General features: G+C 36.8%; 1 protein-coding gene across 1 annotated transcript in view; it reads right to left on the bottom strand.

Moving 5' to 3' along the window:
- VPS13B (vacuolar protein sorting 13 homolog B) overlaps positions 1 to 27,809 on the bottom strand; it is a 423,217-nt gene that overhangs the window by 83,578 nt on the left and 311,830 nt on the right. Inside the window, exons 33-34 of the mRNA XM_039705990.1 lie at positions 23,741 to 23,878; positions 11,150 to 11,557 (exon numbers count right to left, since the gene is read on the bottom strand). Of these exons, the coding sequence (XP_039561924.1) occupies positions 11,150 to 11,557; positions 23,741 to 23,878 (546 nt within the window). The remainder of the gene's footprint in view (positions 1 to 11,149; positions 11,558 to 23,740; positions 23,879 to 27,809) is intronic.

Here is a 27,809-nt window from a genome sequence, read left to right as displayed (position 1 = left end):
GTACATAATGCACATTTCCTGAGAAAAGAATTTAAAGTTTTCATATCATAACCTTTTGAACTTTATATAGCTTCATAAAACAAAAAAAAAATTATAATGGCAGATTACATTTATGACAGAACTTACATACTCTCATTAAAGACAAACATTTTGAGGATAGAGACATCATCTAGAAATATCCCGGCTCTTGCGAATTTAACTTACTGCAAATCACTGTTTAATAAAATAAACCATGCCTAATATCGCTATTTCTTTTGTATATTTACATGGAAAGTAGTACATCTGAGGTTGGCTTAACTTTTATCTCCTTTCGTGCTAATACTTGGACTCAACACCCTGAATGTTGGATGTCACCCTACTTTATAATGCACACAGCTTATTTTTCTAATGAAACTAGAAATTTACAAAAGGCAAAAGATTAAAAAAACCACCTAAGGCTTATACACAGGTGTTTCAAGGTACGGTTTCATTTTATATTTTTATAACTTTGCTGGTAGAAAAATCCCCCCAAAACACAACTCACTGTTTTGAATCCATGCATTAAAACTTCACCCATGAATCTCTCCTAGTATCCAAGGAAGAAGCCTGTATCCTGGGGCTTACAGTTTCATAGCACTAAGCACTATTTTTTGTAATGGAAGTTTGCATTTTTTTTTTAACCAGCAAACACTAGGAAGGCGGTTCAACAATGCCCACAGCAATAATGGCATTGAATTGTGTCCAACCTGAGTAGGAACCACAAACTTAAACCACCTCTCCTTGAGCAGCTGGAGTTTAGTAAGAATGATCAAGGACTCAAATCATTGTCCCATGCCAGTCAACAGGACTGTTGTCACTGACTGAAAAAGGAATTCCAGCTTTGGGGTTTTTTATTTAGGCTGGCTTCTGCTCTCCTGGGTAACAGGCTTATGGGACAGATCCATTCAACGTCGTTTTTGACACTGAATTTCAGTGTCAAAAAAATGAATCAAGAAAATGAACATCAACACACACTGATACCCTTCTATGGTTAGTTATTTTAAGAATACTTGGAAATACTTTTTTTCCCCCACATTCTATATGGAATTTTGATTTTAAAGGAAAGAAATTCTTGGTAACTATTGCACAATTCTTCAATATAGAGAAATTTCTTCCTATAGTTTTACTGGAATATATGCCAAGCTGCAGAAATAACAGAAGGGGAAAAGGAATGTCAGAATACAAGTGGTTTTATTTATGTTTTCTTTCACTGGGATTACACTTGGAAGGATTATGCTTTCCAGTCTCTTTGTGTTGTCATCTCAGCTCCACAAAGTACAAAGAAAACATAACATCCAACAGCTTAGAAGTAGAACTGAGCATTCAGCACATAATACTGCTGGTTCAAAATCACCAGTGCCTTTCTCAAATGCTAAGCAAACAATGAGAAATGAAGAAACAATTAAGAATGAGGAAGTTTTGGTTAGTTTTCAATACATGAAATATTACAAGACACATCCATGGATTGTGTCCTACAAATACCAGGAAAAGCTCAGGAACTCAGTAAGAGAATTTTATTTTGCTTTCTGTGACCCAGAGTGCTCTTGTGTAGACAAGACTCACACCCTTGTCCCTTCGAGCAGTTGTACCTACATGTCCTTTCAAGGATGAAGTGATTTAGTATTAAAAACCACTGTTCACTGTTAGAAAAACTGCAATGCTGAGAGCATTTACACGAACTTGCATGAAGTGATGTTTTGAAGAAGCTTAAAGAAAACAAATGAAGAACAAGCATGCAGAAACCTTAAAAAGCAGTAGTAAGTCTGAGAGAAGTTCCAGTAGGGTACTATTTCCATGGAAATCCTAAAAGTATATGTTCAGTCCATGAAGTGCTTTCCCATGACTAATGCAATCACCTCAGAAAAGCAAAGATGCAAAATAATTTTCCCTTGTTTTTGCCATCCCACACACTATTTTCAGCCAGTCCTTCAATGCATCTCTCACAAACCTCTATTGTGGAAGTCTGCCTTCAGTTTCAATAGATTAAATCAAAGTCTCCATTTGAAGTGAACTTGAGATGGCAGCACAAAGAAGCAATATATCTTCATAAATAACTGCTGTGACATGTAGAAGTTAACTTGTGCTGTTTGGATTATGGCTCATGAACACCACTGCACTTTTCAGTACGTGCAATAATTTACTTTTAGGAACAAACCGTTTCATGACTTTTAAAATACTCCTCCAAGAGACTAATAAATATGAAGCACTTGCTTTGGACAGCATTTAAAAAATGCTGCCAGCCCTCCCCTGTCAGATTCCAGCCAGAAACACAATAGCACCACAAAACACATCTACACTAATGGAGCAAAAGAGAACTTAGACCAGGCTTCTGTGTGCTATTGCAAGAATTACCATTATGATGACATACGCTCAAAAGGAATAGCCAGGTATTTTATATGGTTGGAAACAACATAGGAGGATTTAAAAATAGCTAGCTTGTCACGTTCAAAAATTACCTTGCTCCAAAATTAAAGGTGGAGGTCATTACAACAGAACAGTGAAAAAAATTTACCTAAAGATATTTATTTTGATATTCTAGCATCTTTTTTAGTCAGTACATACTTGATTTATGCTAAGATTTAGAAAGACATCTCACAGAATCTGAGTACCCTAATACAATTTTACACATAGTTAGATTAGGGTTTATATATAATTATAGTAGAGTTGCATTAGCATTTGTCAATAATAGGAGTCTTCATCCTTGTTAAAATGTTGTGTATCCATAAATCCTTTTGTGTGACTAGAAAAAGAAAGAGCTGGTACATTTTAATAGATGCAGCAAATATATAAAAACAATCCCTGCCTTACAGTAACAATCACTTAGAGTTTAAGCAATACAGGTATTAAAAAAGAGCTCTGTTTGTTCTTCCTGGTTAACAAAGGGAAAGACAATGTTTTGACATAAACCATGGAGTTTCTGTTTTCAAAAACATTTCAGTGTTGACATTTGAATCAACTCCAAATGAAATGAGTAGAAATATAGAAGGAGCTTTTTTCCTTCTATTATTCCCTGTGCATTTGCTCTTCCTTAGCTGCAAATGCTGTTTGGTTCATTGCACTGTCACCTAATGCAACACAGAGCATGCTTTTAATTGGCAAACTTCAATAGGGGACAAGAGAATTAAGAAAATGAAAACACATGTATTTTAACAAAGGTAGCAAACGGCACTGAACTGGCACTTAGCTCTCTTTTGAAAAGCCAGTAGCTTTGCTACAAACAACAGCAGTATGAAGAAAATTGCTTTTCTGAGTTTGGGGCAGCTCAGAAGCCAGAGCGTGTCCCAGAGTACAGATGCAGCCGTGCTGGTTCAGAGGCATGTGAGCGATGTGGTCTCACTGCCAGCAGCAGCCTGTTGATGTATTCCCACCCAAGGGATCCTGGTGCCCTCTGAAGGAAGAACTCCAGGCTCCCCCATGGGTCCTCCATGCCTGAGGGGCAGGGATGAAATCTTGCTACTAAAGTGATAGTCTAAGATATTTGGTTCTGAACATTCACTCTTCACATCTGTAACTTCAGTAGCTACTTTCAGATTGTCATTGACATTAAGACAGCTATTAAAATATAAATATGCCATTATATCTAATATATTGGTGCAACTACCTACACAATTCTTCCCTCTCAGGAAAACTGTAGATACATCACATACAGGGTAGTTATACTATAGTTACAACACTCTGTTGACAAGTATCCTTGACAAACCATCTTCTGAGAAGAAAGGGTAACAAAGCTGTGAAAATAATTACACGGGAAATACTGCAGTCAATTTAAGAGCCAGCCAATTTACTCAAGTCTGGAAACAGCAGTAGCAAACAAATGGCAAAACGTAGCAAAGAACAATTTTCCAGGAGAGATTTAGTTAACAATCCACTGACCGCACTGGATTTCTCATTAGTATCGAGCTGAATCTTATGATGGTTCATTCTCCCCAAGAGAACAATACTTACATGGTACCAATTAGCTATTCTTTAGTGAAAGAGAGTTTTTCAGCATTACATTGGGACACATATGGGCTCTGTAAAAACATGAGATGTGTAGCACACGGTAAACAGAAAGTAATGATCTTAAACAGGCCAAACCCTTGAATTCATCACTAATAAATGTCCCCATGCATTCAGCAGGACTGGCTGCTGGGAGCCTGTTTTCTTCAAATACTTCAAACACTAAAATCCAGGAACATTTATTATTTTAATCCATTACAGGCAGTGGTTGATTTAACTTTATTGGTTGTGGTGGTGGTAGTAGTTATAGTAGGGGTAAAGCTATGTTCTTTTACACATCATTTCAAAAGGGCTTAATTATATTTTATAGCTCAGGCCAGGAATCCTGCTTGTTTTGTGTCTAACAAGGTTCAAATGGAGTTCAGGTCAGTGATGAATCAGAAGAGAAGTCAAAGATGGTTATCTATTTGAAATGAGCTCATCTCCCTTAAAGAATAACTGGGCAGGTACATCATGTTCATTACACTACTGCATACTAAATAACTGGAAAATCTCAATTCACTTGGTGATTTGGTAATTTTGGATTTTGTGATGTCTGATCACAGAGGGCATATTAAAGTTTAGATCCAAAGGGATTTTAATTATTGGTCAAGGCTGTCTTGGGAGTACGATAATTTAGAATATATTTGTAAAGCTCCATATTGCCTTATGTTATTCCAATTAGGTGGAGAACAATGCATAATATAAATCACCAAAACAGTGTTCATATTGCATGTGTGAGTCCAGCTTTTAAAAGTGAGTGCCATATTGATATGAGTAGTACTTGGTTCTTTTATCATAAACATTTTTAGATACCACCAGGTTTCAGAAAAGCAGCTAAACATTCTTACTCCAGCTCTACAGATGGACATGGGGATGTTCTTCAATTAAGAAAAATATCTATGCATTTTCACATTTTAATTTTAGGTGGCTGGCTGAAAACTTTGGCTTATTATCAGGAGATAGCTGGTACCTAAAACTGTCACTGATCTTTGAAGTTGTAGATACTTAGCACAACTGAAAAATCAGACACTGAATGGTTGCCCAGCAAATGAAGCATTACAAAACAGTGGACGCCACTCAAAATGTATCCAATATAATCACCATAAAGTTGATTTAGAGTCGCAGCTTTGATGTCTTGCTCCTCTGGCTCTACACTGGATTCAGTGAATTTTAACTGCTTTAGTAAACTAAATCATCCATGAAATAGAGGGTAACTTTTCTTTATAAATAAACCATCCTGAAGGTAGTGTCTGGCAGCAGCTGAGTTCTATTTGGGCCTCTCTAACCCAGTCAATTATGCTTGTGGAAGCTCAAGCCTTGACAGATACACCCAGGCCAATGAACCAAACAGGCTTCCCTGCACTCTTGGAATGTGGCTCCTGAGGATCAAGGACAGTCCAGGTCCGGGAGTATTCCAGTCTTCTCCTTAAATCCTTCCTCATCTGTATACTTCTCTGTATTCTCATTTGTGCCACATGGTTGTTAAAGTGTACCTGTGTCCAGTGAGCCAGATGAAGGAGTTAATCTTGTTGCAAACTTCTTTAGTATTGGGTTAGTTTTCAGAGAAATGAGTCAGCTGACTCAACCCACTGATCAGCTACCTAAGTAACTGAGTTAGCATAAGGCAGCGTGTGGAATTGTGTGGCTACAATAACCTGAATTTCCTATGAAATTGCACCTTTAGTCTGGGCAGCAAGGTAGTGATTCCATCCCATAAAAATATTCTTGACATGGAAAAAGAAGAAACATGTCAGTATAGCAACAATTTAAACAGCTTAAGTAATTGGTCCCTACGATTGGAAATAATGTCTAACCTCTGTGTCCTCCACCTCACACTAACAAATGAAGACTGAACCAGAAGAACATCACAGAAAGCATAAAACATATAAAGAAAACTTTCTCTGTTGTATCTATAGTCTCATGAATTTAAACAGTCTCTTAAATTGACTTCCATGTAAATACTGCATCACCTACTACTACCATATACACACTGGGATCCCACTATCAAAAGAAATTCCAGTTGCAAAAAATATGTAATTAATTTCACAATAAAAGCTGAAGAGATTAAAAATCCAACCATATTTGTTTGGAATTAAATTTAATCTGAAATATTTTTAAAGCTGAGTTACTCAGAGAGCAAATGCAGGTCTACAAAATTAGTGCACACTGTCTTGAACAAACAACCTTCAAGGAACTTTTAATTCTTTTTTTTACTCTCTGAAGTTAACGTGCTAGTTCATCAGTAGCAATTCTGAACCCTATTACAAAGTATCAGTAGGGGATCTGACCAGGATTAATAGTGGTACTCAGTCCTGGGATTAGATGGTGTCTTGTTTCATGGATTTTAGGCCATCTGTTCTTCCCTCCTACATTATACTCCTGCAGAACTATAAACGCACCTCCACCTCAGGGACTATAGAAAGGAATTAGAATTCTTCTGCTTTTCATTATCACAAGATTCAGTAACTCATTTCATTGTCAGGATAATCCCCTTTTACTCTTTCTTTTGCGCTTGCAGGATATGCCAAAATGACAAATAAAATCCCAGATGTTAGAGACCTGATGAGGTCTCCACCTTTCCTTGAGTGTTGGGTTTAAGCTACTTGGGACACGGTGTCAAATCTGACAGGACCCTGATGCCCACACCCAATATTCATTAAGATTTGTTAGTGATTTGTATAGCTGTCTACAAGCTGCACTTCCACCTCAGTCCTCAGTGACCATTTAAATATTTAGTTTGTCCTCTGGCTTTTACTGACAGAGAATTAATTTCCTATTGTTCAAGTGTTGGAAAGAGTTTATATTTCTTTCTAAAAGTAACAAACGCCTTCTGGGTGCTGTAAATGGCTTGTTACTGCTGCATATTATTTTAGGTAGTCATATCTAATTTAAAGTTTTATTTCCCCATGGGCTAACTTGCATATCTGCAGCATCCAAAGGCTATGACAACGCCTTAGCAGAGTTTTCTCGAGGGAGTGAGTTAACTCCAAATTGAAGTTTGGTCTTTGTGCTATACCAATTCATATCTGCATTTAATTTCTAAAAGTTCTGTAAAGTATCTCAAGTATGTAATTATTTTCAGGTTTAGTAAAAATACTCGCAATTATCATAGGCTCAACCAGTGTTTATTTTTTCCCCCTTATTTATATGCTAAAGTAATCATCTCTACATATGGGACAAAGGGCTGGGGAATTCTGTGTATGATCTTTGGAATATTTTATGTCTGTAACTCTCTCAGTTCAGACACTGAGCAGCACGACTTCCCTCCCGTGTCCAGCCAGAGTAAAATAAGGCTCCACTGAGAGGCTACAGGCTTCTTGCTGTCTTTCACTTTGGGGAAAGAATGGTCCTCAACTTCTCTTAATTTATCTGCTCTTTTGGCAGGTAGGTAGTGCTAATTTCAACTACAAACCTAAACTAACTGCAAGCCATATGTTTAGAATTCCATTCTATTTTCTAGTATTTCTTGCTAAAACTTACTTCAGTTCTAATGCCCTGTGACAGTTAAGCAGTGAGTCACATACCTCAAACATGATACCAAGCCATCTCAGATCTGACTGGGTACATGGGACTCGAGCTCTTAGCATTTAGGGAAGATGTCACGTACATCAGAGGACAAAAATCACTGAACCAGGTCTAACAGCAGTTCTTGGAGTTGGGGTTTTCATCAACAGCACAAACAAGCTAAGTGTTTGATTTTCAAAAAAATGGGTACAAGTTTTAACTTGTAACTCCAAGCCTCAAAATATAAAATTACTAGAGATAATTGTTTTATTGAATATCAGTACGATGAATTCCTACCCTTAAGGGCATCAGGAAAATTATAATGGTAGCCTCTTTTAAAGTCTTTTTTCTTTTAAAGGGACTTTGTTTTGTTTTATTATTTTTTCTTTTTGTGCCAGTACACTGCAATACAGTCTACAACAGTATTATTTTACTAAAACCAAAATAGTGAGTATTTAAACATGAGTACAGAGGGGAACATAAGTATTCTAACAGAAATAGTAACCATGTTGTTATAAGTAACTGTTGTACTAAAACCTGAAAAATGTCCAAAAGATTAAGTCCCTTGACACACTAAAAGTTTGGGGTTGTACAACAGCACAGCAGTACATACAGAAATAGAAGTGTTTTAGTTTGATCCAATTGCAATGTGACTGTTCAACACTTATAATTAACTTTGTTAGAAGTGAAATCATTCAACTAATTAGCCCCGCTATTTTTCAGAAGCTAAAAATTTTTAGTTTCGTAAGAATTTAAGAAGAAAAATGAAACTAGAATGCCTTTAGTTTTCATGATTAAACCAGTAAAGTCTAGAGGGAAAATTGATAATTAAAAAAAATAAGTTGGATAGCAAGCTTTCTTCTTAATTTCAGCTGAAAAGAAATGAAAGCAATACACAAGGTCATGCACTTTTATTTCCCCCCCATAAGGGAGGGAAAATGACGACAATATATATTCTTGTGAGGCTTTTTTTGCTCAGTAATTCCTAGCAAATAGGATTCCTTACAAAACAACTTCATCTCCTGCATTAAAACTCATCTGGAAAAGGGGTCGTTTACACTGTTTATAAAACACTGCCACATAAAACGTGTAAAAAACCATATTTCACTAAAAATAGCTTGCGTAAGTAAGGGATTAGAGTAGTTTCTACTGCTATAATTGTTCCTTTGTAGTTTTTTCCATGATGTTTTTGAATAGTGTTTTTAACTATGTTTATTAAAGTCAGCACATCAAAAAGGATCAAAGAGTAAGCTAGTGAGAACCAAAGAAACCCCAAGCGTATTGTGTTGTCTCACTGGGGAGTTATGCAGATTCAAGTAAACAAGTGCAAATTGTTGAGGTTTTAATGAAAATTTTCTACAATTATTGTATCTGAAGTCATTCTATATAATAACATCTGTACAGCAGATGGCCATACTGTACAAAAGGCAAGCAATGCTCCTTTTTCCTCCTCTGTTTTAACAGTACATCTGAGATGACTACTTTTGTCATTGCGCTTAGCTTGGTTCAGCAAATAATTCGTAAAATGCAGCTGCTGCAGATGGTCACAATAGTTATTCGACTGTAAAATCAAAGACACAGGGAAGTATTCACGTATTAGTTTCATTCTATTAAAAAAACCTGACATTAACTCTGTTCAGCTCAGAAAGTGTATCTATAAAACCTTTTATAAAAAGAACAGTAGTGAAGAACTGAGTTATTTAAATGCTCCTTCCTCTCAAGACACAGCTAAAATATTTTAAAAATTGGGTTAGCTTGCATAATTTCTTTGCAATAATAAAACAAATCTAGTTAGCAACTGTGGTATCCTTCTAAAAGATTTTTAACATAAGATTATAGTATCATTTCCCCACACTGAGTATTCTATTTTCTCTACTGAAATTGTAATTTCCACCTTGGTTTCTATCAGCACTTTAAATTCAGATCAACAACTGTTAAAAAAAAAAAAAAATCCAAGTAATTTCTTAAAAGATTTTTTGACAATTTCAATCAGTTTTGCGGAGGTGTGTCTTTTGCTCTAATTAGAACTTAATTTATTACACCATAACAGTATGTAAAACCTCATGCACATGTATTTTTCTTTTTATAAAGTAAAGATAAAGCATTTTTAACTGGAAAAAAAAAGTGAAAAGTATCTGTTGATGCCTACTAATTTTCTGGTTATGGAAGTTCTTTATATAGAGTAACTAATGTCCATTTTCATTAGATTTGACATCAGTATTGCTCCACTTCACAATGCCTGCCAGATTATGACTGTACTGAAGATTCATGTATGGCTTATAACGTGTAAAATAAAGATTGATTTTCTCAGACTGCCAGAAGAATTAAGAAACAGAACTTCATAGCTGAAAATGTTTCTGAAGCTTAACATGCAAGGCAAGGTACGTCCTCCTTCTGGGAGGATGAAAACCTCCAGGGTAAGTGAAATACAGTGTGAGTTTGCCAAATTGCTTTATAGAACAGTGAGGGAGCAGCCCAGCTTTGATGTATCGAAGCATGATGTGGACACCATAATGTACCATGGGACAGATAATGCACAAATGATAGAGGGGAGCCCAAGGAAGGGAAGAGGATTATGACACAGAAACAAAACTAAAACTATTTAAAGCACATTATAAAGGCTTTTACTCAGCTGCAGTGCCTTCTATGCAAGAGTTGTGATCCGAGTGGAAAAGCGTGGGAACACAGGCACTGCTCCTGCCTGCACTGCTGTTTATTAATCGATAAATCAAAAGTTTCTGGCCCCGGCACTTTCATGGGTTTTCATGTCCTATGAACCTTAAACTTTTCATTTTTAAAACAATAAAGAAGAACTGGAACTTGCTGGCCTGAGGAGAAATATTTCTGATGAAAAAGAAATAAATCACCACCTCAGCTGGCCAACAACTTGTTCTTCTCAGCTAGAGACCGTTCTACCTCTCAAGCTACTCTTCCAACTACCTACATCTGGCTCATCTCCACACCATGGAAATACACCATCTTATTAATTTTACTGAAATACTAATAAAACAATTTACAGTGACACTCAAAATATCTCCATTTTAAATGAGTCTCTGGTATCTGGTTAATTGTACCCGAGGCTTTAAGTTTCCTTGCAGTGCTTCAGTAATGAGGCCAGAGTGTCTGTTTTCCCTGTGTGACTCTCAGGTGTGCAGAGGAAACATGTAAAAATTGAAAACTTCATAAATCTGGAGCAGAGTAACAGCATGACCCAATATTTATATAGTAGCACCTGTCAGGGCTCTGAACAATTATTTTTACATTTTTTAAAGACAAAAACAAAGGTCCTAACAAGAAAATCTAGTTACAGAGTGAAAACTGTCAAAATTTTGCCCTTTGAATTATGTGCTAAATTATTGGAATACCAGAGGAGTGATTCTCATAACCACTATTTGAGCCAGAATTCCATCAATAAATTAGTAATTACAACCTAGGGGATATTAACTACAGAATTAATCATTCTTGGGTGCTCCCTCACAGAAAGGAAAACTTGGGTAATAGAGTCTATCAGGGATTTGCTGTTTTCTGTTGTGGTTTTATGATGTTGGCTGGAGCAGTTCCCTGCAATGCCCCACACTTTGAAATGGTCACTAGACCACCACTCACACAAACCAGTAGCTCTTCCAGCTTTAAAAAAAAGTCTTACCTGCAGTTTTATGTCCACTTTTAATATTCAGGCTTCCACTGAGGTTTGAGAAAGAGACTAACAAACAAGGTTTACTGGGGTGTGGGATGGTTTCCATCAAAACAACCATTTGAACAGTGTGAATGGAAATTTTCTGGAAGCAGGAAAGGGCTTGCCACAAGTTTTCCTGCATTGAAGCCTTTTGCACAGTGCTGGTGTGGGCTGCAGGTAGAAAGTCCTTTGTACTGGGGTGTCTGGATATCAAAGTGATGTCCTCATCTGGAATAATGCCAGCTGATGAAGCAGCCTCCTTCCTGGGCACATCTTCATTCGTGGTTATGATTTTCTTCAAGAACTGGTTTATTTGGTCAAGTCTGGCAAAACTGAGATTTGCTTTCAAAGGTTTTGATATGTCCACATTTATGTCAGCTGTAGGGGAGAATTGGAGAAAGAAATGTGACAAGCTATAGTGCAATTATTCAAGCTGTGTGCAAATATAAGCATTGAGTAGAAATAGCTTTTCCACCATATTTCCACCATATTTCATTACAAGGACTGAATCAATGTTAAAACATAACAAAACAGTATTTTTAGCAATAAATCTGAATTAAAATATAATCAAAAATACTAAAAGCAACCATCACTATGTACAATTTTAAAGGAAGAAACTTAACACAAAATGGATTTTATCTCATCTCATCTCTTCCCAGGGATCACCACAGCTATCTGAAAGACACACTCTTTATTTGAGTGCGTAGGAGGGGAGATACATTAGTTCTTTTGTGTCAGAATAAAAATATACTTCACATTCTCTTGAGTTTTATATCCAGAAGAACTATTTGACTAAACTCCAAAGCCAACAGCGAACATTTTCAACACATTTAAATGAGTGAATAACATGTGTATTGTGTTGTTTCCTACACAGTTCATATGCAGCAGTCTTCAATGCGTTTTCAAGATGAAATGTGAAATAAAAAACAAATACAAAAACTGAGTTATGTTTAGATTTCTTCATTTTCCAGGGAGATTGGAATAATGTATTGCTTTAAAAATTTTTAAAAAGCCATTTTTATTCTTGAAATGCTTTTCATCTCCTCACCAAAAAGGATTCTGGTGTTTCTCAGACTACTAAAAGACTCACAGAATTTTTAGGAACCACAATGAATATGAACAACATTATTAATAGTGATATCCTGATAGCTGAGATGCAGCAATTGCCAAAATTATTTCACAGATAGGAAGCAGGATCTTATGAAGGCTGAAACTTATTTCTGTGCTGCAGCATCAGTATGTAACAATTCCTTACAGAATCTAGCTTTTAACTTAGTTTTTAAGATTTTTCATTTCAAATTCAGTTTTTGACCAGTAATGAGACAGCTATTCTGGTTATGGGGAAAAGGGCTTTTCCCTTTGCTGTTTGATTGCCACTGCCCCAACCCCATGAACCAAAAGTGATTAAAATTCTGTGCATATATCTAAAATAGATGAAATGTTCAAACAGCACTACTTAGTTTCGAGTTTCATTATAAATATATACAGGAAACACTGTCTGTTCAAGGTTTTACATAGATTAATGAATATTTCATAGAAACCAGTTTCAAGTTGTCCAGGATCACATCTTACTCTTAACATTGATGCAAACTAATGAGCTTGATTCTTCCATTCTTTAGATAAATTTTTACACCAACAGTAAAGAGCTGTAGGGACAGAGTTTCAGAGCGTCTTTTAAGAACAGTCTTATATTGACTTCAGAGACTCACAGGCATGCAGCAAAGTACTTTTCTGATCCACTCCCCCCAAAAATATCTGGCACATTTTCTACAAAGATAAGATAAATTTATTAATGGCTACGTAAGATCTGTCATAGCTGAACTTAAAAAAACCAAAACAATCTTAGAAAAATGTCTGCACTACTCCACAAGTTACAGATAACTGAAATTTAAGACTGAAAAGTTATTTTTAACTTAGAACTTTAATTATTGATTTTCTGAAAATGCTTTCACTTGCACTGAAACTAGGAACTGGCAAAACACTAGGTAATATGTGGGTCTAGCAGGAAGGCAAGTACCAAAGCTAGAAAGTTGGGCATTAGAAGAAAACAGGATTGGAGAGGGTTGTAAACACTGAAATTGGCTGCCCAGGAAGGTGATTGAGTCAGGATCCCTGGAAGTGTTCAAGAAGCAACTGGACATGGCACTTAGTCAGGGTCTGGTTGACACGGTTGATCAAAGGTTGGACTCAATGATCTCAGAGGTCTTATTTCAACCTCAGCGATTCTGTGAGGATTTTCATGCATTCAAAACCACACAAGATCAACTTGGAAGACTTTCCAAAATCCTTATATATTGACATTTTAATTGAAATCATGGGAAGAAAAATGTCATAATACTTTGGATAAACTCCCTACCCTCTTGGCACTTGGAATACCCCAAGATTTGTCTGCCTTCTATGCAGACATAATGGACCTCTCCTTCCTTTGAGAAAGGAGTTAGGAATAAAGTAGAGACCCATGTGACATTATGACATTAATTTATTTACAATAGTCAAATGGAGAGTTTTTAAAATAAAATGTTAAAAAACCCAACCAAACAACTGCCTTATAAATTTAAATTTTTCCCTTAGTACTGTATTTAATAAAGGAGTAAAATAAACAGATGTTACGTATTGCTTTTGCTAAATAGATTAAGTTTCTAAGGTAGTAAAGGAGGACCCTTATTCCTTGGTATGGCAACTTTTAAATCTAATTGCTTTATCTTATACACATCTGATTGCCAGCACTTTCCTAAAGTAATACAGCCCAGAAGGGGGAAAAGACCCAAGAAACCTTCCTGACACCCAAAAACTTCTTAGACCTAAGTTGACTCAACAGATGTCAAGGGCTTAACCCAAAGCTTAACACATGCAAAAACTGAGTGTGAAGGATGGAAAAGGAGATGAACACAAAGGGAGAAGCTGCTTTTGGGACTTCCTTTAGCCAGGGCAGAGAAGACACAGGGCGCTGGTGCAGCTCAGTGGTGGAACATACTTGACACTTGGGCCGGTGCTTTTATCACTGCTCTTGGCTACTCGTCCAAGAAGGCAATAAAAAAATGGCCACCAGGACACCAGAGAAATGCAAATGACTTCCCTCTTTTCTGTTTGGAAACTGTGCATGTCACACAGAAAAATGCTGTCATGACTGGTAACTTGACAAAGTTTTGTATGAAATTATTATTAACCAGTAAATCAGCCCTGACAGAATGTGGTGGCAGCCAGAAGCATAATTGCAGAAAATGTGACTTTGGAACGTTCATTGGAAATATTTTAACTATCTCATAATGATATAGGTTATTTTTACAACTGGTTAAAGATTATGTAAAGAGATTCTTTGGTATTTTAAGTAAAACATTCAAAAAGAAAAGAAAAAACACAATTGAGCAATCTTTAGTCTTTGACCTCTTTTATACATTATCCTTAGCAATGTAAAAGAAACTTTAACATTCCTCCTAAGGAAAATATATTTAAGTGATGGACAGAACAATGAAAACTGATGAAACATGAAGAGCTATTTATAGGAGTTGATTAAGATAGATATTCAGCCGCCTCACCAGACAGTCAAAATGTACTCAAAAGAGCTTTAAAATCTATGGGTCACACAGATTCAACTGGAATAAAATTTTTGGGGTGCAAAATCCAAGTGTAACAGTTTTTTAGATTATTTTAAACACCTTGGGAAGAACAGCACATAATACTATGCAGATTCTATACCCATAGGAAAACACAAGCTTCCTGTAACTCCACTGACTCTTTCAATTCCCCAGAATTACATCAGGATCAACAGAGACTAAAAGGTAGTTCAAAGTCATCTTTAACGCCTCCATTACATCAGCTTCTCCTTTGCCTATTAGTGACTGGCTACCAAAATTATAACCCAATGCATTCTTTAGATTTAAGGTGTATTAGCAATAACTTATTTTGCCAGGTGTTATTTATTTCCAGCAAAACAAAGTGAAAAAATTTACTGTGCTTGCAAATCAAGTGCATTCAAGAGAGGTACTTCTGTTATTCTTAAAGCAAATGGAACTACTTGGTATCAAAGCAATTTTTGATTACAGTATAGCATTTGAGTTAGAATTTGAATTGTTCTTTCTCTTCCACAATTTCTTCACTACTTCTCTTTAGATTACCCAGTAAATCCATGTATTTCAATTATTAGTTTCTAATTAGCCTTCACAACTTTCTGAACAGCAGCTAGGAAACAGAATGATGAAATAACTGGTGAGTTAAAAGGAGATTAGATAAATATAAATAAATTACACTTATTATATGCTCCCACCACACCAGGAGATGACTTAACAGTGGAGGAAAAAGAAACACTTTGGAATAATGAAATCAGAGAGGGAATTCAGGTCCCAGAGGCGATTCTACGGAGTTTTATGTTAATGTACACCTTGTGGGGGACCAAAAATCAACTGGAATAGTTTCCTGAAAACCGTTTCCAGCTATTTTCTCATTTTAAAAGTTCCAACTTCACTTGACCCATTAGTCATCATATTACTTACATTTATTATGTATTTTGAAATCTATTACAAAAAACCCAATGGATTCAATATGGCCTGTTTGAACTAAATCATAACAACTATAAAAGGAAACCTATGAGCAGCATTCTGAAATTTCTGTCTGAAGCAATTTCTTTCTTTGTCATTTTATTACTTAGAGCTTCAGTTAAAAAAAATGCAGGGTTATAAGTATTTTATTCTTGTTCTCCATAACATTCAAATTTGTATTGGGAAGATATAATTTTCATCTGTGAATAGTGATATTACTCAAAATTACTTTTTCTTTGGAGGGCTAAGGATGAATAAGCAACACAAAAATAACAAAGGCTCCTAGCACGGTTGCTCCAGGTAAATTACAGCTTACTGGAGCTGGAAGCTTCAGTGGACTTATATATGCCATAAGTTAATGTACAAAATGTTACTACTTCTATGACTTAAAAACTACCATAGTATTTTCTTAATCTTAGATACCAGAAAGTAAACGCCATGACAATTAGTCAAAAGGTGAATATGGACACGCAGGATCAATGGGCCAAGTCTATGAGGTTCAATAAGGTGAAATGTGAGTCCTGCACTTGTGCCACAACAATCCCATACAGCCTGACAGGCTGGGGGCAAGGTGTCTGGAAAGCTGCTTCTTGGAAAAAGACCTGTGGGTGCTGGCTGACAGGAGCTGAACATGAGCCAGTGTGCCAGGTGGCCAAGAAGGCCAATGACATCCTGGCATGTATCACCAACATAGGGACAGCAGGACCAGAGCAGAAACTGCCCCAGTACTGGGCACTGGTGAGGCCACATCTCAAGTGCTGTGTCCAGTTCTGGGCCCCTCACTAGACAGAGGACATTGAGGGTCTGGAGAGTCTCCAGAAAAGGGCAATAAAGGTCTGGAGAGTAAATAATATGAACAGCAGCTGAGGGAGCTGGAGTTGTTTAACCTGGAGAAAAGGAGGCTCAAGGGGGACCTTACTGGTCTCTACAAATTCCTGAAAGGAGACTGGAGCCAGATGGGGAGTGGCCTCTTCTACCAGGCAACCAGTGACAGGACAAGAGGAAATGGCATGAAATTGCGCCAGTGGAAGTCCAGTTCAGGAAGAATTTTTTCACTGAAAGGGTGGTCAGGCATCAAAATGGGTTGCCCAGAGAGGTGGTAGAGTCACCATCCCTTGAAGTATTCAAGAAATGACTGGACATGGCACTTAGTGCTATGATTTAGTTGCCATGGCAGTGCTAGGTCAAAGGTTGGACTTGATGGTCTTGGAGGTCTTTGCCAACCTTAATGATTCCATAATTTATAAGACTGGGATCTTTTCAAAGATCAAGAAATGCTGAAATGTGAGAGAGAAAAATAAGCTGTTTTCTCAGAATTGATTTCCATAACACTTATTCAGCAGTGGATCTTTTACTTCTCACAGCTAAAACAGAAAAGCCCAGGTCTTTCTCCTTGAGGTTAGATATGGATCTCATTCTCCCCCTCCCCAAGAAGGCTGTGAAATATTAAACTTCTTAATATACAGTACTCCTATAGAAAGAAAACCTACTATTTATCCTAAACTCTTAACATGATTTAATTTCCTAGTCCTAAACAGGAGAGGAGCAGATGATGGCATGTAACATTTTACCAACAGTGATATTCTTTCTCCCTTAGCCGCCCATCCTGATGTAGGGACTTTAAACAGGAAATATGAGGAAGGTAAAGGTAATCTTGAGCCCTGATTCTGATTTGGAGTCAGGGTGGCCCTTCAGCAAATGGGTAATGGCTGAATTGCAAAAATTAAATTTATAAAAGTAGGAAAGAGACGTAAAGAAAAGACCAGTTGTACTGTTCTCAATTGTCTGGTCAAGCATCAAAAGAGACACAAATTAAGAGAAATTGAAAAGCAAGAAGAATCCCAACTAATTGTTTTTATCCTCTAATTCATCATTCCCAATTTGGATCAAGGGAAAATGAGGAAGAAACTTGAGACAAGGCTTCAGAGGCCATCTGCAGTCCATCTTGCAGTCTGCTTCTGTGAGACAGATGCCAGTTAGTCTAGAAGAGCCTGGTAGTCACTGCTCAGTATTCCTACCCACTGCTGTCTGTGTGCTGCAGCCCCACAGAAACTGCTCTCCAAGGCCAATATGGGAAACTGGAGCCTTCAGGGAGCTCAATCACCCTGAGCCGGGTGCTCCCAGCAGGAACAACCACTTCTTCCATGACCTGGTGTGTCACTGACATGATGTGACGGTGACACTTAGACATTAACAGCTCCAGCTCTGGGATCTCAGACAAGGCTCAGAGTGATGCAATTCTCTTAATTTTTTAAAACTGTCACAAGTAAATTAAGATAAACTGTTGCAGGTCAAGAAGCCCAAAGATGCCATTAATAAACAATGGAGGGATACTGCTATTCAGTAGATGATGACTGAAATTAAGCAACTGTGCAGCTACCAAATACAGCTCAGTGCAATACAGAAGTGTGCCAAGGGCTGGGTGGTGAGGCCAAAAATTATAATGGGGGCATCGGGAGGCACTATCATGAAAGGAAAACCCAGGCTAAGGAAACATTAACTCTCTCAACAGAGAGTCAGGGAAGATGAAGCACAATACAGTAAGACGAAATAAATTGTTCCAGGTCATGGAGCACGTTTGTGGAAAAGAAAAGAACCCATAAATACTCTCTATTTTCTGCTTAGCTGCTGAATAATACATCTATATTAAGACACACATGGGATGAAAAAAAACAAAACCAAAGCAACGAAGGTTTCAGAAAATGGAGCAAATGTTTGAAATAAGTGTTAAAAGAATGCCAATACACTGAAAAATATTATAAGAAAATAATTTTCAACTCATCCATGTGGCTCCAGTGCACAGTTTTCATTTTCTGTACTTAGGCATACACAAAACTAAATTTAAAATAAGTGTTGCAGACACTGGTTTTAGAAAGGTACTTTGATGATTTTATTCATTATTACACTGATATTACAGACAAGAGATGTGTCAAGTCCAAAGCAATACCTACAGGCTGGTACACCTGTTTGGAATATTTCTCTTTGCCCTCTTAATCAAATAAATATAATTTCATGGCTACAGTGTCAGTGCTTTAAAAACTTGTTTGTAAAAGAGCAAAGGGAAAAAAAAGCCCTACTAGAAAGCTCAAAAGTTTTGCAAATGACCCAGAGTTAATTAGAAAAGTCTGCACCCTGGCTAGTTCCCCTTCTCACGTGTCAGCTCTCATTAAATCAAAAAATTCTCCTTTCAAAGTTAACAAACACCATGGTTAACAAAACTGTTAAACTGGGATCAAGTGGGCACATTCCTAGGTTTATATATGATGTCATGCTAAGCAGCCCACAGCTGAACTTGCAAGTAGTATGAATGATTTTTCAATATATTAAGTATCTGATCTAATGCTAATTTTCTCTCTATAGGCTAACTGTGCTGGGAACAGGTGGCCCTGCTTTCAATTATGGAGGGCTAACATGCCAGTGTGAGGCCTGGATTAGTTCACCTTCTCACAGGGAATTTGCCTCGGTTGGGAATGGATTTATTATGGCTTCACACATGGAACGGAGCTCATGTCAGCTGAGGGCAGTGATACATCATATGATTCAAATTAACCTGCTGTGGACTGTTCCGCAGGGCTGATATTGTGTATTAAAATGACGACATTTTTAAAACAGCTTGAAAGAAACCAGGATTGCTGAAGTGCAATGGTTCCAATTTGTTCCAACTAATCTATCACCTGCTGGAGATATTATTCTAGAGGGTTTCTGGTAGCTGCTATTTTCCAGGTTTCTCCAAACCACTGACCTTGGTAATGGATACAATTGTTGCCTCTGCAAACAGTGAAAAGGAAAAAAGGCTGGAGAGAGTGCCATGGTGCAGTTCTGATTATTGTTTTTTATACCTAAGCCAAGATCCCCTGCTGTGCCACTCATGGTCCCCAGATCATGTGTGGAGGGACTGGCATGAAGGAGAAAACCACCAGCTCCCCAGTTCTCACTTTATCTTTCAGTGGGACACAACATTTCTTAGTTTATTTGGATATTGTGTTCTGCATAAATTATTTATAAAGCTGAATTATCAAGGACCTCCACTACTTCACGTCTAACCCAATGCCTTCCCAAGAAACTACTGCAGATAGAGGACTTCACTATAAAGTATCCATAATTTGAGTGTATAAGTATTTAAAGGCAATTTTAATGAAGCTGTACTTCATAAACATGTTCTTGCATCATTTGCATCCAGACAGACTACATCAAAGACAGCTTTTATAGGTAAGAAAGTGATTAAAAAAATCCAGGAGGACTAAAAGGTAAAGACAATAATTTTTCAAAACCTATTAAAACAAGATGGTCATATTTGTTCCTCACATAATGAATTGTATCTAACGCTGAAGCAATAAACAGTTCACTTTAATGTATTAGACAAAAATTGGATGTACAATCCAGTAACAGACTGAATATAAAATATAGAGGATCATGTAAAGTGATGTAAATGGAATTTTAAAAATTTTACATAATTAGTTTCTGTAGAAAGAGAACGAATAGTCTTTTAATACGTTGTGGGGTTAAAGTTGAGGTCTGTTCCCACAGGCCTGATGATGAATGCTTATTTCTCCTAGGATCCTATTACCTTAAATCTGGAAGAAATATAGTTTTTCTTTATTTGCCAAAAATGTACAAAATAATCAACTCATGTGGCAAGAAGTGCATTAATGTATCCTGTTATTCTCATTTAATTAGTGGTTTCCAAGTTTAGCTACTTGCTGTAGTTTTTTGATCTCCGAGCTAATATAGACTGACAACCTGGTTTCCTGTGTGGTGAAACCATACGACTTTTCTGTGGAACACCATCTACTTATCTACTTCAGCTGACAAACTATTTGCAAGGAGTGCTGGTTTTATCTAACACAGAAAACACTGGGAACCACTTGCAGATTTTTTTCTAACTGTTTGATAGTATTTTGCATTATAAAATACAGGCATGTTTGGTTCTTATATTTGAAATTTAACCTCAGCACACCAACAATGTATTTTGAAAGAAAAATGGCATTTCAGTTAAACCAATGAACTCTGAACACTTGAAATAGACACAGAAAACTGTATAGTTATCCCAACTGCTACATGTTTTTGTCTGCATAGGCACAGCTTTCAAAAATGTGCTGACTTTCCAGAACAGTTGATCATCTGTAACAAACAGGCAGCACCTATTCAATACATTTCAGTGATTCACTTACTACAGTTATAAACCACATACACATAAATCACCATGAAACACACGCTATGTCATTAGAAGACAAGTCACTTAAGTAGCAGCATTCTTTGCCAGATATTCACCAAAAAAGAGCAGCCTTCAAGGCCTGCAACACAACTCCACTACAGCGGTGCCTTTATTTATTCAATTTATTAGCTAAGCTGTCTCCCATTGGTGCCTTTATTTATTTAATTTATTAGCTAAGCTGTCTTCCATCGGTGCCTTTATTTATTCAAATGATTAGCTAAGCTGTCTCCCATCACACATACTGTTTGTTGATCTTGCAAGAGCTCTTGGGAGTTCTTGTCCTCAAAGAACAACTGCCAGCTGAGCTAGGATCTGGTGGTGTAACACCTTCTCCAGGCCTGCTGACGGCCAAGCTACCTCACCCTGGAAGAAGCTGTGGTTAGGGGACTTCTTGTCCCACAGGGCAGTTAGTAACTCATTTTCCAGTAGCCTGCTGAGGAGCTGTCAGGCTCTTGTAACTCTCTGCATGTGCTGTTCTGACGCAATCACATGCAGAATGAGCCTTCCATTACTCATCCAATGAAACTTCCATCCCCCAAGGAAGGCTTCTTGGTAAAGGTTAGTTTATTTGAAGAGGATCTCATAGTGGTAACAGCTGAGGTTAGAAAAATCTGCAAGGGATAGTGGAGCTGTTTTGTTATACTACACTGGAAAACACTTCATTAAAATTCAGAGAAATTACCGTTGAGTCATATGTAATGATAGTTCCAATTAGCAGCAAAAAGATGATGAAAAAAAAGCCTTTTGGCTAAGAATAGATCCTGGAAGAAATCTTTGAAGTTTTAAATGCTTTGCAAGAGTAAATAGACTGAAGATTATGATGCATTAATTTATGGTTTCCCAGTTCAGCAAAACACTATAGAGGGGAGAGATTTAACACTAATGCAAGATACAACTGAACTGCTGAGACTGGGGTGAACACTTACATTATTTGTGAATATATACTTTGCAAGCTTGTGCCAATTTCTATGTTTGCTACTTTTGCTAGGAATCTGTCCTACTGACAGGACAGCATCAGGGAAACAACCTCAGGTGTGTAATAAATTAAATATAAAGGCCATGCCAGGAAACTACAATGAGAACCTTGAGAGAAGTGGAATGCACAAATGAAGGATCTGGGAATATGGAAATCTGACAAATATGGGGACACAGGACATATAAGAACTGGTAGCAGAAGGATTAAAGAAAACCATTCTGGTAGCAGTGATCAAAAAGTCTCTGATAGTAAATATCTTAACCCCTCTTGTGCTGTTGCTGATTAGGATGAAAAGCCATTATCACTATCAATTAACCATTTTTTTTCTCAAATGATAGCAGAACATGTAGTAGGCCTGAAGATTCAAAGGCTATCAAGGTACTCAAATATGGATCAATATAACAAAAGTCTTCCCTAAAATTAGGTCTTTAGATAGCTGAAAAACAAAAAAAAAAGGGCAATGATGAGGTTGTTCACATACTTTATTGTTTCTCTGCGTGTGCAAAAAACATTTTCAAGATACTTGACCACAATATTTATATTCAGGGTCAAATATGTGTGTTTCATTCACTGGTTACTCAGTTTGATGGCTTGGGCTTTGATATTCAGAAGTGATTCCTGCTTCACCCCAAGACAATACGAGTTGTGTTTCCAACATCAAATTCTATATCTTCAAGTACTTTGGAAAACTAAACTGTGTGTTTTAAATTGATAACTTTAATAAAATGAGAAAATATTTAATGCCCCTGCACCTCAATTGTCTTCTGTGAAATGGCAAGGGCATAGTATTCCACCATCTATGTGAGGGTTGTGCAGTAAATTAGTATTTCTGTAGTGCTCAGATGCTACAGCTGTAAGGCATGCAAAGGAAATTCTGCTGCAGATCCAGGATTACATAGAGTGCTGTAAGACTGTAGGAACAGGTAACTGAATGGACAGGAAAATCCTGTACTCAAGAGCTCCTCACTAAATGGCTGATAACAGCTGGGCTGTGTGAAGTTAGGATGTTCAGGATAAAAAATAGGTTAAATAATTCAACAAACTATAACAAATATACTTTTGAGAAAATAGTTACAATGTATTTTCTAACTTTCACTATAACCTCAATTATTCTTCATTGTAATGTATCTATAAATACATACCTCACAAAATAGAGAATGCAATTTGCAAGAATTTCTGATGCTCTAGGAGTGGGATTTCAAGTCACATTATGTTATGCAAAGACTAACAAACCTCTACACTACATCACTTACATTAATTAAAGAAACACAGTATCACTAATTTTTAGATTTTACAATATCAGTACTTAGGGTGATTGGAATTTCCAGAGCCAGGTATCCAGATTTCAAAGAATCCAAGAGAAGATGGCTTAGAAAAATCTTCAGAAACATTATAAAAGTCATCTTTTCTAAACACAACTGCAATAACATTTCAGTTTTCTACGACTAGAGGCAGGTAGGCTTCATTCTGCTGGAAATTTGACAAATTCAGCCTTTCTAAACTTACTGTGGGACGAAAATTAATAATTAGACCCTAAACTAATGACTGGTCCAGGACTGCCCATTCCCCAGTTTTCATTTTCATTCAGGGTAATTGCCAGAGGAAAATTTCACATTAGTGAGCAAGGAATAGAATACATTTCTGATTATCTGATATCACTGAGTCATAGAATAATTAGGGTTGAAAGGGACCTCAATACTACATTTTCAAACTCCCCTGTCATGGGAAGGGCACCTTCCACTAGATCAGGTTGATCAGGGCCCCATCCTGTGTCCATGTGTGCATATCTAAAAACAGATTACATTAGCAAAGAAAGATTAAAGTGCAGCACTTACCTGGTCCATTAAGGAAGTCTTTAATTTGCACAGTGATAAGAGGAGGTGGAATACCACTTTTAGCATCTACCTCTCCTGCTACTGTATGCAACCAAATCTTGCAATAATCCAAAGCTTCTGGTAGAGTCTTCCCAGGATCTACAGATGATAATCATCATAGTCATTAACTATATTCCAGGAATATGATATATTACAGAATGCTCCATACAAAATTGACTAGACAAAATTAAAGAATTTGAAATGTTATATGGTAACTATTATACCTAATATAACTGGTTTACATAGCATTTGCACTTACAGACAGATGCATGTGTGGAATAATGCATGCACCCTTGGGCAAGGGGACAAAGCCTGAATTACAAAAAATTTAGAAAACATGCAAAAATACCAAGTAAAATATGAGTAAAATACACCAATAAAACGAGACGACTGTAAATAGCACACAATTTCAGCTTTAATTAATGATTAAATAATGACACTTAAGGACTCCTTACAATAGAATCTGTGCTCAAAACCTGCTACTAGATTGTATTGCCATTGCTCAGGAGAGAAAATAATAATGGAAAGGTAAATTATAAAGGCAAAAAAACCAGAATGCTACAAGAGCTCAGGAACAGAGCATGACAGCATTGCAGTTGTATGATTCCCTTTGCAGCTTCACTCAAGAACTAATCAGTAGCTATTCCTGGGTGCCACCTTGAATGGTGTTCCTTTGATCAGTCTGTAATACTACAGAAGTACATTAAAATTAAATCCATCCAAGGCTATTCTGGTCTTAATTTTCAACATATCACACATAGCAAAAACAGTTGGGTAAAAAGGCTTTTTAATCTTTAGGGACTCATGACCTTCATTGTAAGCATTCTCAATTCTGGCATTATGGTCTTAAATTATAAATAATCAGTCATTGTTTATTATCAAGTCTGCTATGTTAATCATTGAATGTCTGTCTCATCCTCAACTTAAGGAGATTTTCTTGAGGCTATTCTCCCCTTTTCAGTCAATTAAAAACTGCTATAATTGCTTTGAGTTTTACTGAATTAATTCCTTTCAGGAACAGGATTTACATACTCACTGTTATAGTCAACATATGGTATTGTGGTATCACAGTCATATGTGGACTGGGTATATAAAGCCAGCTTTGGAATTTGTGTTTCTTGACCTTATCATGTGATTCATATAAAACTTGGCACATATGAACCCTTATGTGATTTCAAAGAACCTACTGAAACCAATTGATCATGACTTTAGATCTATATGGAAAAGATCAAAAGTTAGCACATTCTTTTGTTTTTATTTGATCAATTTTCAGGCAATGACTTTACAGCAGTATTTGTACTGTATGGCATATACATTACAGCCTTTTCTTCCTTCTATTCCTGCTACACATTTATGAAGTCAGCTCTCAGCAGTTTTTAAGAGCTGTCACTGCATACAACAGATTTGTATATTCTCCATGAGAACTTCCACATTTTTATGATTCTTAACCCTTTTCTTTTAATTACAGTAACCAGAGTGGTCTGGCATGCTCCCTTTTCTATAGTAACTGTTTTAAGGAATATCTTGTCGTGTCTGGCATTTTTCTAGTATACTGAAAATACTACTACTACTGTTACTCATCATCATCATCATCATCCTCTTTACCACCAAGGTGCATATTTTTTTTCCCAAAACACAGATTTGTAGCTGTTCTGAATAAGGATCTCTGAGTTGGATCTATAAAAAATATATCCTTTTTTGTGTTGGTAGACATCATAAACAGCTAACATTTTAAGGTTTTGCAGAATATATAGTGTAAAGCATTGTAAAAATGACTGAATATTGCTCATTGAACATCACTGAATTGATTAAATTAATCTCAAAATTACTGTTCCTCTCTAAGCATTAATATGAACATTTAGGTGTACCAATATGGTACAAAACACTGCACCATGCCATTATTTTGTCTCATTTCTGGAAGATATCATCACATACTGTATATAGCAACCTATATCTTCTACCCGCTTTTCAGAAAAAACACTACACTTAGCTGAACACTTTTTTTGTAGAATATATTTACAGGTAGTCTTATTATCCTAAGATGTGTTTACAATTATTTTGTCTCATTTCTGGAAGATATCATCACATACTGTATATAGCAACCTATATCTTCTACCAGCTTTTCAGAAAAAAACACTACACTTAGCTGAACATTTTTTTTTGTAGAATATATTTACAGGTATTCTTATTATCCTAAGATGTGTTTACGTTATTAAATACCTAATAATTATTTCAAAGTTTCTGCTCTTTCAAGCCAAAAACATCTCTGATGAAAAGAACTTCCACAGCAGAAAATCCCTGTGTGACATATTTCATTATTACACAAACTGCCCTCAGGCTACTGGGACCTGCAGCACTTAAGCACAGAACCAAAAAATAAAGCAACCACAGGACTCTGAGGAGATTTTTTTGCTCTGTCATGCCTATAAGGAGTGCAGCACTGTCATCACCTGGGGCACTGCAGGACTGGGATATGTGAATAATAAGTACTTCAAAATTTACATATTAGGAACACAACATGAATAAACCTCAATGTACAAGTCCAACAAAATTTGTTACTTTTAACCCAGCACTGGTCTTACTGAGTTCAAGCATTTTTTAAGTTCAAGTGAAACTGAGCTAATTTTGGAAGCAGGAGTACTGCACTGGCAATTTTACATCAGAGGTAATAATATCAAAAGGCCATGCAAAGAGCAAGCTTGAGTGCTTCCAAGCCCATGGCATAGAGTTAATTTGGAACTTGGGTAACAGACTTGGCTGTCCAGCCAAATATGCCAGTTTTCAGCTTTTATGTAATGATAAGAAAGCTGAAATCCAGAGGTTTAAAAATTGACTATGCTTGTGTATATCAAAAACTTGAGGGGAGTTCCAAATAAAACGTATGAGGGTAAGAAAAATATATATCTCAAGGGCCAAACAACTAAAAGATGTGTATCCCTATTAAAATATCTTCTAAGGTAGAAAACAGCACATGCATTTTCATAGGATCAAAAATTGGGAAAGGAATAAAGCAGCATCAGTCAATCAATCCCTATGGCAAAATCACAGGAAACAGAGAAGAAACTGCATGAAAAAAGGAATTTTAGAATGAAAAGTGAGGAATTCATGATGAGAAGAGCTATTAGAAAAAGGACTCTTGTCTCTCAAGGAAATGATGGAGGCATTCAGAATGTTTAAAAATACACTTGACAGAACACTATAAAATATACAATTGGGAACAATTATGCATCAGCAGGGAACTGGTTCTGAATAATGTATTATAATAGGTCATTTCCATTTCCATTTTCTATGATTCTCCCAAAAATCAACACTTAAAGTTGCAGTTATTTGTATAAAGAAAATGCTGGAGAAAACCCAGGGGATGCATATATAAGTAAAAGGAGAGGCTAGAATTACTCCACAGCAAGCCAAGATAGAGAAAAGAAAGGACTGAGAAGCGAGGAACAGTGAACATGGCCAGAAATGTTATCCTCTACACCATGTGAAAAATTTGTCTGTGGCAGCAAAAGAAAAATGGTGAGACAACTATCACAGATCAACAAAACTTTAAATTACAAGGCTGTAATTTAAAATCTGTAAGACTGAGAAGGTGAAACCTTCAACAGATCCACATTTACCTTCTTCCTCCTCTCTAAAATAAAATTTAAAAAAAATCTCTATTTTTTAATTTAACCAAACTTTCAAAGGCACTTTTAGCCCTGCTGAGAGCCAGACCTCAGCTCCAAAATTCAGTTTATGCAGTATCTTCCTAAACTTGATTTCAATTTGCAAGCTTTTGATTTCACTGCTGTCCCCTTGGTCCTCTGTAAACAGCAGACAGCAAACCCCAGACTTCTGAAGAGAACAGGGAGTCAGGGGAAAGGAAACCAGGAAGGCAGGAGAAATTTTGCATCTTGAAGATTTTCATTCTCCAAAATGTGTCTTTGTTCCTCTTCGTAGCTGACGGCCAGGCCAGCTAAGGGAGCACAGGGGCCATCTGGGAGGCTTTAATGGGGCGAGCTCAGGGACCAGAGCCCCGGGCAGGGGACAG

This window comes from Passer montanus, unplaced genomic scaffold, assembly GCF_014805655.1.
Source record: "Passer montanus isolate IOZ18808 unplaced genomic scaffold, ASM1480565v1 scaffold19, whole genome shotgun sequence".
NCBI lineage: Eukaryota > Metazoa > Chordata > Aves > Passeriformes > Passeridae > Passer > Passer montanus.
Note: the sequence above shows the minus strand (reverse complement) of the source record. Positions and strands in the feature narration are given on the sequence as shown.